The 13,208-nt window shown below is 36.9% G+C and overlaps 1 protein-coding gene across 4 annotated transcripts in view; it reads left to right on the forward strand.

Annotated features, from left to right (window-relative positions):
* vldlr (very low density lipoprotein receptor) overlaps positions 1 to 13,208 on the forward strand; it is a 43,963-nt gene that overhangs the window by 12,289 nt on the left and 18,466 nt on the right. For 2 of the 4 annotated variants that reach the window (XM_067484100.1, XM_067484102.1), the window contains exons 4-12: positions 452 to 472; positions 3,746 to 3,868; positions 4,507 to 4,715; positions 6,580 to 6,742; positions 7,139 to 7,261; positions 7,652 to 7,774; positions 8,804 to 8,923; positions 10,108 to 10,233; positions 12,387 to 12,558. In XM_067484100.1, coding sequence (XP_067340201.1) covers positions 452 to 472; positions 3,746 to 3,868; positions 4,507 to 4,715; positions 6,580 to 6,742; positions 7,139 to 7,261; positions 7,652 to 7,774; positions 8,804 to 8,923; positions 10,108 to 10,233; positions 12,387 to 12,558 — 1,180 coding nt within the window. The remainder of the gene's footprint in view (positions 1 to 451; positions 473 to 3,745; positions 3,869 to 4,506; positions 4,716 to 6,579; positions 6,743 to 7,138; positions 7,262 to 7,651; positions 7,775 to 8,803; positions 8,924 to 10,107; positions 10,234 to 12,386; positions 12,559 to 13,208) is intronic. The other 2 variants (XM_067484101.1, XM_067484103.1) reach the window with 1 other exon arrangement.

Here is a 13,208-nt window from a genome sequence, read left to right on the forward strand (position 1 = left end):
AAAAGTTCACACAGATGAATTGGATATCAGGCCTCAATAACACAAGCACATTTATCTTTCAATGGTGCCCAACATGGTCATATAAATTATTGGATATGTGTTTAAAGGTGAAGTCTAATGCACGTCTCTTGAATTCAGTGTGGGTTCATACATTTGAGAAACCCTAACACCAGAATTGTGGATGACCCGTTATGATATTCGACTGCACATACGTGAGCATGCGCACTTCCATTTGCACTTGTCTTTAAGCTGTAGGTGTTGAACATTCCATTTTGTTCATGCATGCATTTGTTTTCAAGAGGTCATGTAAAGTTTTAGTCATATCTGATGCGGTATACCTCCAGTTCATTCCAGCTAACTTGGCTGGTTAAACAGTACAGTGATATAACAGTTGCTACACATGACTTGGCACCAGTCGGTCCATTCTGAAGTTTGTGTTCTCTCTCTATAGATGGATGGATAGATATATCTGGTTAGTACACAACCTTTTAATACTTTGGTCAAGCCATGTCCATTTTGGTAACACTGTTCACAACTCTGCTGTTTGTGCAATGGATATTACTTTATCAGTGACTTTGCAGATACTGGTAGACTTCATTATGAAGAAGGATTTTATAATAATCATGGTACTAAATTGAGACTTGAATATTAACCTACAGTAGCAAAGCTGCCCCCCCCCCCCCCCCCCCTTATTTTCTTTTTTTAAATTTCAGAAGAGCTGTATCCTTTGCCTGAAAGAAAACAAGGCTTGGTAAAGAAATTTGGAAGACTACTTTGCTATGAAAATATGTAAACCAGCTCTCAAGCTGAAGCTTTCGTAAAGTACCTGCTGAAAATGTATGCTGGTTTAAAAGTGGTGCCAGATCTATCAGAATCCATTTCAATTCAACTTTATTTATATATAACCAATTCACAACAAAATCATCTTAAGGCAGAATAAAAAGAATACAGAATAAAGTCAAGACTACAAAGGTGTATAGAGAGAACCCATCAATTCCCCCTTGAGCAAGCCCTAGATAACAGTGGTGAGGAAAAACTCCCTTTAACGCGACAATGTCCAGGAGAACCAGGCTCAGGGTGGGCGGCCCTCTGCTTTGACTGGTTGTAGTGAGTAGAAAGTGAAGAGAGAAAAGAGAAGATGAACAAAAGCAACAACAAAACATCAGGCAGGTTGGTAGGACCAGTAGCTGCACACTGGAAAACGCACAGCTTCGAAGCTGGGGACACCTGCAAAAGAAGGGAGAGGGAGACAGGACAAAGACAACTACAGGATAAAACGTGCAGAGTTAATGTCATACAGTGGTGGCAAATAAATGGGGGGGTAAGAGGAAAGGAGAGAGGGATGAGAGGAGGAAAGGAGCTCAGTACATCAGGGGTGGGTCCCCCAGCAGTCTAAGCCTATAGCAGCAAGACTATAACTATAAGCCTTTTCAAAGAGGAAGGTTTTAAGCCTAGTCTGCTTCCAGAATCTGAACTGGGAGCTGGTTCCACAGGAGAGGAGCTTGATGGCTAAAGGCTCTACCCCCCATTCTACCTTTGCAAATTCTGTGAACCACAAGTAGGCCTGCATTCTGAGATCGACGTGGTCTACTGGGATGATATGGTGCTATGAGGTCTTCTATATATGATGGAGCTTGACCGTTTAGAACTTTATATGTAAGGAGGGTTTTAAATTTTACCTTAGATTTTATGGAAGCCATTGTAGAAGGTGTAGAAGAAGTTAGTGAAGGTGAAATATGACCTCTGTTGCACATTCCAGTCAGCACTCTTGCTGCAGCATTTTTGGATTAATTGCAGGCTTTTTAGGGAGTTACTGGGGCATCCTGAAAGTAGGGAATTACAGTAGTAGAAATTTTGGGACATCCAGGCCTTTGTCTTGTAGGCATGATTGAAGCTTGATTATTATCTTGTTCCACAGATGGATATTACTGGTTATTATCAGCATAGCAATGGATATTTAGTGTTTCATGTTCCAGTCTCTGTAATAAAATGTTGTGATCAATGATATCGAATGCAGCATGAAGCTCTAACAGAACAAGTACAGATACTAGTCCATTATCTGATGCCATCAGAAGATTGTTGGTGACTTTTAACAGGGAATTCCTTTTTACCTATATTCTGACTGAAAGTCTTCATATAAACTATTCCTGTACAGGTCATCGAATAATTGCTTTCCAACTACTTTTTCAAGGATTTTAGAAATAAAGGGGTGATTAGATATTGGTCTGTAATTGGCTAAAACACCTGGGTCAAGACAGGTTTGTTTTTGTTTTGTTTTTTATAGCAGTTGTTTGATTACAGCTATGTTATAGGAGTTGGGTACAAAGCCTGTTTGGAGGGATAGATGGATAGATATGAACGTGTCTATTAAGGGTAAAACATACTTGAGCAGTTTAGTTGGGATAGAGTCTAGCAGGCAGGTTGTTAGTTTTTATGAAGTGATAGTTGAGGTTAGCTCAGTAAGATCTATGGGTTAAAAGCAGTCTAAGAGGAACTGGGGCTGTAGTGATGATTCTAGCACTGTTGTATGTATCTGTAATATTTGTGGGGAGGATGTGGTGGATTCTTTCTCTAATAGGTACAATTTTATTCATAAAGAGAAGGGAAAACTAGGCTCAGCCAAATTATAGCTCTTAGTCAGCTTGGCTACAGTGCTGAAAAGAAACCGGATATTGTTCTTATTGTCCCCTATTATTGATGACTAATAAGCTGTTCTGGCATTATGGTGGACTTTTGAAAATATTACAATGTGGGTTTTTTTTTTTTTTTTTTTTTTTTTTTTTTTTTTTTTTTTTTTTAGGCTTCAGGGGGAATCAACAGTATCAAGTAATTTATGTAGTGAGGCTACAGAATTGTATTGACCCATGATGAAAAAATAATGTCCTTTCCTGACCTCAGCTGTTGCAGCAAACTGAATTATGTAAAAATTTCCTGGTATCAGAGTTTTTGAGTTATAAGTGAAGATTTTTGTGTTTACCATCACATGCCACTATTAATTTCAACCTATTTGTGACAGTTGACATGTATTTCCACATTAATCAGCTAAAAGCTCTTTGGTTTCCAACACAAAACAAGTATTGTTATGCTTGGTCCTTGTTCTGTCCTTCTGTTATTTTTGGCCTTGCTCTTATGGCAGGAAAGTGAGAGTACAACACGTAAAGCTACTGCTGCTCTGCCATGAGACTGGTAATCATAACATTGGTCCAGCTTCCTTTTCTTTCAGGGTTTCCAATCTTTTGCCTTAAACTTCACACTCTAAATGGAATTGTTAACTTATTCATATTCAACATGAAAGTCTAACTCTTGGTTTAGAAAGTCCAAAGGTCTGAAGTCTTTAAATTTGACTTCTTGAAACCTGTAGAAACTGATCTCTGCAATAGCATAATTCTTATTAGCCACATTAGATTAGTTTTTCTGTTCTTACATCAGTAGCAAGTTTCATCTTTGCAGAGAATCATAATTTATGAGAACTAATCGCTTAACTATAGAAGTCCAAATATGCACATGCACCATCCTGTAAAAATAGACATTAGCGATAAGCATCAAAACCTTTTAAACTGTTTGATGTAGCTACATACAGCTTACAACAGTCTAAATTGTTATGTTTTGTGGCTTCAGTAGCCTTTCAGATGCATTATGACAAAGTTATTACATGTGAAATTGGCACTTTTTTTCTTGTATGTAGCAAAAACATGGACAGGTCAAGAATAACAATATTGACAACGTGGTGTGTTTCTGACCACAGACATGAGGACGTGTCATGTAAATGAATTTGGCTGCGGGGCCGGCTCCACCCAGTGTATCCCCATCTTCTGGAAATGTGACGGAGAAAAGGACTGTGACAATGGAGAGGATGAAGTCAACTGTGGTAGGTGGATAGACGTGTAGGAATATTTGTCCATATCTAAATAAATATAAAAAAAACATTTTGACCGTAAACTTGGTAGAATGAGCTTTTAATTCACTTTATTTAATTCATTTGAACTCGGCACATGATTACAGTAGTTTACTCTAAGGCTTCAGATACACTTGTTAACTATGTCCACACCTTTGCGAAATGTGCTCGTGTAGCCTGAACTGATTCAGAGCTTCAGTTTTGCATACTGTCAGAAATTGATATTTCTACAGAGAATGCAATTTCTGCAATAATCAAACAACCTTGGTAGCAGCTTCAAATTGCAGTGAATTTTTTTTATTTTTTGAGGGGTGGTGAGCAAGTTCAGCTACCCATATCTACTTACTGACTTTGCTTTTTACTTTAGATCAGTTTTTGTTGAAGGATCCATTGCTTCCTTATTTTAACTTTTTGACTGATGGTAGGAGGATGTAAAGTCTTATATTGGGCTGCATTCACATGTGTTTTTGTTTTTATTGTTTGTTTTTGTTTGTTTGTTTTTTTCTTTGCTGCATTTAAGACCTTGTGTGTGTTGTGGCATTTTCTTGGCAACATAGCTTTTAATCTTCACAGCTTTTTGACATCCACTTCCTCCTCTAAACTGCCTGCAGGTAACATTACGTGTGCTCCAAATGAGTTCACCTGTGCCAGCGGCCGTTGCATCTCGCGGAACTTTGTTTGTAACAGTGAGGATGACTGTGGCGATGGTTCAGACGAGGTCGCGTGCGCGCCGTCCTCCTGTGGTCCAAGTGAGTTCCAGTGTGGAAACTCATCCTGTATCCCAGCCAGTTGGGTGTGTGATGACGACGTTGACTGCCAGGCAAGAAGCAAACACAATAATAAAACATGTACACCTACTCCAAATTTGTGAACACAAATAATTAAAATGAAAAATGAGAGTGACAAAAGCAAGGATTTGGCAGGTGAATTTTATTTGGCATGTTTATGAATTGTAGCCAATGTTTAATAAATCAGTGCATTGAAAAAAAATGTCCGCTTTGGCGTCATAGATGACAATGACTCTTGACATGACCAGATCTAATAGTGGATATCACTGACCAGTAGAAAAAAAAGCACGTTCACTTAAGTATATACAGTATTAATAATACATTTCTTCAAGAACTGCATCTAATTAAACTCTGACTAAGCTTTCTTCTTGTTTGTATACTGATGTGTGGCCCATGTCAACATATTGTGAAATTGCCCATAAAATTCTCTTTGTAATTATTGGATTATCACTGGGGCATTTTTAAAGGTACAGTTTATTCTTGGGTTGAATTGTTAGCGTTTCTATTAGCACCCAAACAAATCTTCTACTCCCTACAGTCTACTCATGGCCCCCTAGAATTCATAAATCTGTTTCCATGGCAAAACACTTATGTATTCAAATACAATGTTCTATATTGCCAAAATGTTATCATATTGGCATAAAACACAATTGTTCAGTAGAAAAGCTATTACTGAATGAGAATAAGTGGGGGACTAGTTATTTAAAAGAAAAAAAAACATGGTGACAAAAATTTAATTTTAATGCTATTATTTACAGAGTGCTGATTTAAAGCTTAGTGACAGTGCTTCACACTACTTTTTAACATGTACTTTTAATTATAAAGGTAAAAGGAATCTACCAAGCAGACTATAAAATTTGGGAAAACTAAATCCAATAACCCCTAATTAAAAAATACACTTTGACATTTGTCCCAGACCCACAACTGCCTTAACTATAAAGGAACCTCCTGTAGTTTTAAATTAAAACACCTGAGGTGTGGTCAAATGGAATGTTCAGGGTTTCACTTGGGGTGAATGCTCAACTTGTGGTTATGGCTAAGAAGAACGCACACTAATTCTGCAAGTTCAGTTTCCACACAAGGTGGTTATTGACCTGCCCTGTACACACACATCTTTTAACAGTGTGGTTGTGAGAATATAATGCATACCTTAGCATATTAGCATACAAATGTAAACATGCACACCCACAAATATTTAATGTTGGAAGGTCATAGTTATTCATTTATCCCTTTCACACCCAGTGAGTTATGTCAGTGTTAACCCTAATGGAACTGCAGACACTTATACAGTTTGGCACCCTGCTCCCTCATGAATTGGTGACTTTGAGATGATGCAAGTGTAAGAAACTGTGCTTCTCTTGATCCCAGTCGATCTGATTATCTAGTCTCAATGCTAATTAAAGCAAATGATTTGTACAATCATCAGTGACCTCAGAGTGCAAAAGGCTTTCAGATCATTTCTGCCATAATTTCTAGTGTGTAGATTGGTCATGATGGCTGTTTCTTCTACTGACATTCACACTTTCTAATTAACTTTTGTGGTACAAAATAAAACATTAAAGACTAACTCTGTAAATAAAGCAGCTAATTAAGCAGACTAATTCCTAGAGAAATTGAGTTGACAGAGAATTGGCGTTGTTGAACTCAGCTACAAACTAACGTGTTAAAAACATTTCATTAAAAATGAATGTCCCTTGATAGAACGGTCTATGCTGTGGTCAGAAAATACATGCCTATAAATTTTCAAGAAAATAAGTGAGCCCTGTGTCACCACTAAATGCCCTATAAAACAGTCCCACATTTTTGATGGTTAAACAAAATGCAAATGTTGTGTTTTTTTGTTTGTTCGTTTAATTGGTTGGTGATGTTAATTTAAATTCTATGAATGCCTTGCAGGACCAGTCTGATGAGTCTCTGACTCGTTGCGGACGCAACCCAACACCGCCGGCCAAGTGCTTGACCAGTGAGATGCAGTGCCAGTCAGGAGAGTGTATCCACAAGAAGTGGAGGTGTGATGGAGATCCTGACTGCAAGGACGGCAGCGATGAAACAAACTGTCGTATGTACAGACCAGCTGAATATTCATACATTACAGATGGCATATCATGTTTTTCTCAATAGTATTTTTTACACAATAACCTATGACCATATTATTCACCAAAAGTTTGTCAATGAGATAGTTAACATTCCGTTATACATCAGCTGTAACATGGAAAAACGGGCATTGTCATTACAAAAACTATTATTATTAGATGGTATTTTGTGTTTTCTTGGATATGTTAGCAAGGAAATTCAGTGTTATTGGGGGGGTGCTACACTTATAATTCCATTCATAATAAATGGCTCAAATAATTGAATATTAAAATAGTTTGAGTTTTCTTTCAGATGAAATTGTTTTAGCTTTGCTTACACATGTAACTTTGTTTGTGTTTATGCACACGTGGACCTTTGACAGCTATGCACACATGTGGACTGGATCAGTTCAAGTGTGATGATGGAAACTGCATCCTGGGCAGCAGACAGTGTAATGGCCTCAGAGACTGCACTGATGGATCAGATGAAGTTAACTGCAAAAACAGTATGTAGTGTGTGTGTGTGTGTGTGTGTGTGTGTGTATATATAGCGTAACAAATTAATTTTTAATTCTTTTGAGACACTGTTTCTTTAATGCCCATATAGGGCATTAAAGCCTTTTTTTTTTCCACATATTGAGACATGTTGAGCTTTGGCCTTAAACTGTGAACCTTCAGTCAGACATTTTTAGAAATGTGGTTATATCTTAAAGATTATGAATACTCTGACCAATACAGTAAGTTTAAGTTAGAGCCAAGATCCTCTACCTTGAAGTCAGAACTGTAGATTTGTTTTTGTATATTTGAATTTTCAAAGGTAGATACTGAATGAGAAAATTAGAATGCTACATGTAAGCAGTGACTGCTTGTGACATGTATACCTCTTATCTCCACAGTGACTCAGTGTAACGAGCCAGAAAAGTTCAAATGTCGCAGCGGGGAGTGTATCGAGATGAGCAAAGTTTGCAACAAAGCCCGAGACTGTCCCGACTGGAGTGACGAGCCTATTAAAGAATGCAGTGAGTAAAACATTATTTTTTTTAAGTAAACAAGCTTCTAAGCAGAGTAGATTACTTTTGTTTAAAAACCTAAAGACATTAGAAAAATAACTGAAGGAGATGTAGATGGTGTCCAAAAATGCAACTACTTATATAGGGTTGTAATGTTTTCCCAGCTAAATGTAAAACTATTCAAACTGGAAATATTTAAACTTGAAGTTTCATCATTATCGTTTTGAATGGCAAAACAAAATTGAAACAAAGAGAAAAGAAGCGCCAATGTTTAAAGAAGAATAGATTTATTCAGTGTTGAGTGGATTAAAAAATACCAATGTCCGAAAGAAAAGTGTTGAATTTTTACAAAGTGGGTGACACTACCTGACAAATATCCTGCCTCATGCAGCCTAATGCGTTTTACTTAACCATTAATTTAATTTCCCAGACTAAGAATACTAAATGGCAGCCGTGTCAGAATGATGTAGCTTTGTAAATTTCAAAAAGCTTTGTTCTGAGGTAACTTTTTCAGATGGCCAAAATAAGTTTGCTTTCCATAGGTCTCAGTGACTGAAGTACTACCTCAGATATCCAGACATCAGTGTCCTTTCTGCTCTTTGCTGTTTAATATGTTTGGTGTAAAGAGAGAGGTTGACATTTTATGCAAATACTAATTCAAGCTTGCCAAACTAGAAATGCTCTTTGCCGTGTCACTTTAGGATCAGGATTTCTCACACCTTCCAAGCCACATTTTTATTAACCTTACAAAGTTGATCAGACACACAAAAAAATTAGGAAAATATTGCATTTTATTAGTTTGACTTCTGCATATTGGACCAAAACTACGAAATCACCCGTAGCATTAATTTGAATCTGAGGAGTTGGTCATTGTTTTTCTTATACTCTTGTCTAAGCTTTAGCTGCTGCAGTGGACAACTGTGACAATTAAATGGAAACTACTGTACTGTTTCTTTTTTTTTAAATGATCATTCTCATTGGTACAGTACAACAAAACTTAATCTTATGAAGCAACAATGTTTTCTTCATGTTATTCAGATTTAAATGAGTGTCTCCTCAACAATGGCGGCTGCTCTCACATCTGCAAAGACATGGTGATTGGCTTCGAGTGTGACTGTACACCTGGACTGCAGCTGATGGATCACAAGACCTGTGGAGGTGATTACATAGAAGCCATTTTAAATCTTAAAAAGTTGTATTTATTTGCACATATTACTTACTTAAATCCTCTGTAAATTATCATTTCAGACCTAAAACAAACCTATATTTTTATTTTAAATGCATAAATTATTTTTGCAACTCTTAAAATCAATAACTTATAATAACTGTAGTAATATTTACTAAATTCTTAAATTGATAGTATTGTAGTGTCATACTTCAGATGAATCAAAAAATCCTTATGATGCCTGGAGATAAACGATGAAGATCACAATGAAGCTACAATGGTTTTCAGGCTGTAGTTGATACTGACCGGTTTTAACCTTACCAGGTCTTAAAGTGGAAAAAACCTTTTGCCATGATTATCATTACACCTTTTAAAGGCCTTGGAGTAATAAGATTCTTTGGTCAGAACTCCAACCACAGATGTTCCTCATCACATGGCTAATGCCACAGAGTTTTGATAGATTTGTAAGAAGGGTGAATTTATTTATTTTTTGCACAATGTGTGCAAAATGTGAAAGGTTCTGGATACTGTGTAAAGTTACTGTACTGTTATTGTGACAGAGACCTGTTACTGGTATAATTTCTTTATTGTGCAGCTCTACTCTCTGATGTCTCTGGTGTGTAATGCGACTGGTTGCATTCTAAAAGCTGCAGTTTTCATGGGTATGTTTAGGAGGCACTGATCTGACACAGCTTTTTTACTGAGCCAATCTTGGTCGAAACGCAGCTTTGAACATGTGTAGTATTCCATCTGGAATGAACCCCGCTGCTTGCAGAGAGGCATTTAATCCATTTCCAGATGTAAAATCTCAGTAAACTCCTGAGAAAATTTGAATGTTTACATCTCAGTTTGATGAGAGCAGCTTGTTTGTAAAGACCATGGCAAAACTTCACCACAAATTATACTTTAATTTCCATTTTGTGTATCACAAAATCACGCAGGTTTACAATCTCTTGCAGTAGGAATCACAGGAATGTTTCCTAAAAGTAATTTTTTAAAAAGCTATGTATAATTTAATTTAAAAAAACTTTGATAGGTTTTTCATAAGTAGCAAGACTATGTGCATAAGTTGCTTTTCCTTAAATTGAAGCACTCATCTGACTTCATTAATTAAAAATGTCAGACACCAGCTGTTTTCCTTTTTCTCCCCCCCTTCTCATTTTCTTTATTTATGCAGACATCAATGAATGTCTAAACCCTGGCATCTGCAGCCAGATCTGCATTAACCTGAAGGGAGGATACAAGTGTGAATGCCACAATGGGTACCAGATGGATCCAACCACTGGTGTCTGCAAAGCTGTTGGTGAGTCCAGAGCTTTAAATGTAGTAACGTGAAACAGCAGCTTCAACATTAAAGATCAGCAAAGATTTACTCCTTAACTTTAATATACTGTGATTGTTTTTTAAATGCCCATTTCCACCAAATGTAACAAGCTTAAAAGCAAACATCACTAATTTATTGCAGTAACATTTTTTACTTGTAGATAGGTGTTGCTTTTTAAGACAAAACAAAGTTGTTTTATTGTGCAGCTTCAGTCATGGAAATGACCAGTCATCAAAACACAGCCTCAGATGAACTCTCAGAGGGATTACATATACTGAAATTGTAGCATTGTTTACCCCCCCTTCTTTTTTTTTATTTTTTATTTTTTTTTTAAGACTGGGCAAAAATTGGCCATAATCTCTGAATCTGTTTATTCACAAAATCATGAATAATTGTGGAAGAAAAGATACTTTTATTTTCTCATCTAAAGCTAATATTTAAAGGAGCACGAGTCCTAACATAAAGAGAGCATTGTACTGAAACCTCTAACAACAAACCTTATTTCAAGTGGTTAGCTTTTTAAATAGTCATTCTTGAATGCTATCAGAAAGGCTTAAGAAATGTGATTACCTGTTATCAAGTGTCATCTTGTCTGGTGATCGAATGACTTTAAGTAAAAACTTATTGTGACCATCTATTTCATCAGCTGTGTTTCTGGAAGCTATATTCAGGGTTTGTAAGGGGGCTTGACATCCTTGATTTTAATGTTTTCAAGGTCAAAGATGTGATTGAATTTTGGATAAAGTGCTTGAAAAAGCTCGAAACAGTAACTGTATGTCTTTTGCAACAAAGAGCAGTGTGACAGAGTAGTTGGTTCACTTAGTTTGATAAATCTAGTCTAAAATTAAAACCACTACACCTGGGTCTGCATGTGTCCACGTTCGACCCTGCCCTGCCCCCAAAGAAAGGGAGTCCGACATGATTGCACCAACATGCTGGGAGTTTCTCATTTAATGAGAGATGGCTAGAAAATAAATGTAAAGCTTGGATAAAAAGAGGACCAAATCCTCCATAATCATGACCCTTCATAAGATTCTTATGAAATGTATAAACTGCTTTACCCCAGTAGACAAATTTATATGTTGGCAAATGAAACATACATTACTCTAAGGCTGCAGGATTGTGTAAGGGAGATGAACAATATATAATAAATGTAAATCGCACTGGTACATAAAATACATTAAACAAAAAAATATAAATTTTTTTCTTTATAAGAAAATCAATCTGGTACTTTTGCAGTGTCAAAGTCTTCTGACCTGACAGCTGCAGATGTTTTTAGCTCATGTTTTCACTGAGTGAAAGTCTCCATCTTACTGCATGTAATGCTATTACAATGAAAAGACTAAACATGGTAATATAAGATTTTTAGAAACACAGAACAACATACGTGATTGGCCAATATAATCTATAGTGTCTCACTGATAAATGTTTTGAAAATGAACACTTACCATTTAAATGTTGGAAGTTGCAATATTTGTGCACTACACAACTCCTCCTGAGCAGGAAGTGCCTTTACAGACTGGGATCTGGGAAAATCCTTAGATGGGTATTCAAGGATGTTCCAGCTCATAGCAAGGACAACACTGGTTCCCTGATTCTACATACTTTTTTAATTTTTTTTTAATCTATCGCTTGAAAATGTGGAGGTACCCTGAGTGTCGTCTTCAAATCTTGCCCTCTAAAAATGTACTTCCGTGCTGCCAAAAGCAAAGCTGTAACTGAACCAATTACAGAGTCAATGGACTTCAAAGAGCTGCGAAAGAAAAGGAAACTGCTGACAAACTTGAGGAACTGAAAGATGCTCCTTAGAATCTCTGCTTCTATAACTTTGTAGTATTTTGTTTTTTTTCCTTTTGGTTAATTTAGATTTATTTGTTTTATACTATATGCCCCATATATCTGTTGCACTACTTTGTGTTGGTAATGCTGTTTGTTTTTTGCAAGTTACAATGAAAAATTATCTTTTTACATTTTCTGTAAATGTAAAAATGTAATTATTTGTCAAGTGAGTGTGTAAAGTCAATACTCCAAAAAGATACTTTAAACACTAGGGTAATTTAGGAGATTCATCAGGTCTGAAATGTGACAGTCTACAGCTGTTTCCGATTTGACAAAGTCTTTCCTGTTATCAGGTAAGGAACCCTGCCTGATCTTTACCAACCGTCGTGACATTCGTCGTCTGGGTCTGGAGAGGAAGGAGTACACACAGATAGTGGAGCAGCAAAGGAACACAGTAGCTCTGGATGCCGACTTTGACCAACAGATGATCTTCTGGGCTGACTTGGGCCGAAAGGCCATATATAGGTACAATATACACAACAGCCTTAAAAACTATTGCACAGTCAAACTACGATCTGATCTCACAGTTTATTGTGTCCTAGATAAAAACATAACAGCGGCATGAGAGCAGTCCAGCCTACATCATTTTAAATAAAAACGGAACTATTGGGAACTTAAGTAGCTGTTATGTAGTGATATCACCCGGAGGAGTTTTTCAGCATTAGGAGTTAGGATGAGGTCATCTGGGAAAGCTCTGGAAAAGGAGGTTGACAGTGATTAGAAACTCCATATTGTGAGCAACAAGATGAAATAATCTGAAATGAAGGTTCCTCAAAGTGATGTCACCTGGAGGCATTTTTCAGCTAGATGTAGAGATGTATTTTGATACAGGGAAGTCAATGGGAAGTTTAAAAGCATTTGAAGCCATTGGTGAAGTCTCCCATCAAGTCAGATGGGCTGATATTTTGTTCAGAGTGAATGCCTCAACAACTAGCAGGTGGTTTGCTTTGGTACACGAATAATTTCTTGGGGCATGAGTTCAGACTACTTTATTTTCAGATAGCACCACCAGCCAGGCAACCTTGCTGTTGCTGTACTTTGAATTTAATTTTATAAAATGTGCAGTGTTCACATTTCATGAGGTAGCTCAGAGTGGAAAGATTCCTATGCTGTAG

This window comes from Channa argus, chromosome 18 (assembly GCF_033026475.1).
Source record: "Channa argus isolate prfri chromosome 18, Channa argus male v1.0, whole genome shotgun sequence".
NCBI classification, from domain to species: domain Eukaryota; kingdom Metazoa; phylum Chordata; class Actinopteri; order Anabantiformes; family Channidae; genus Channa; species Channa argus.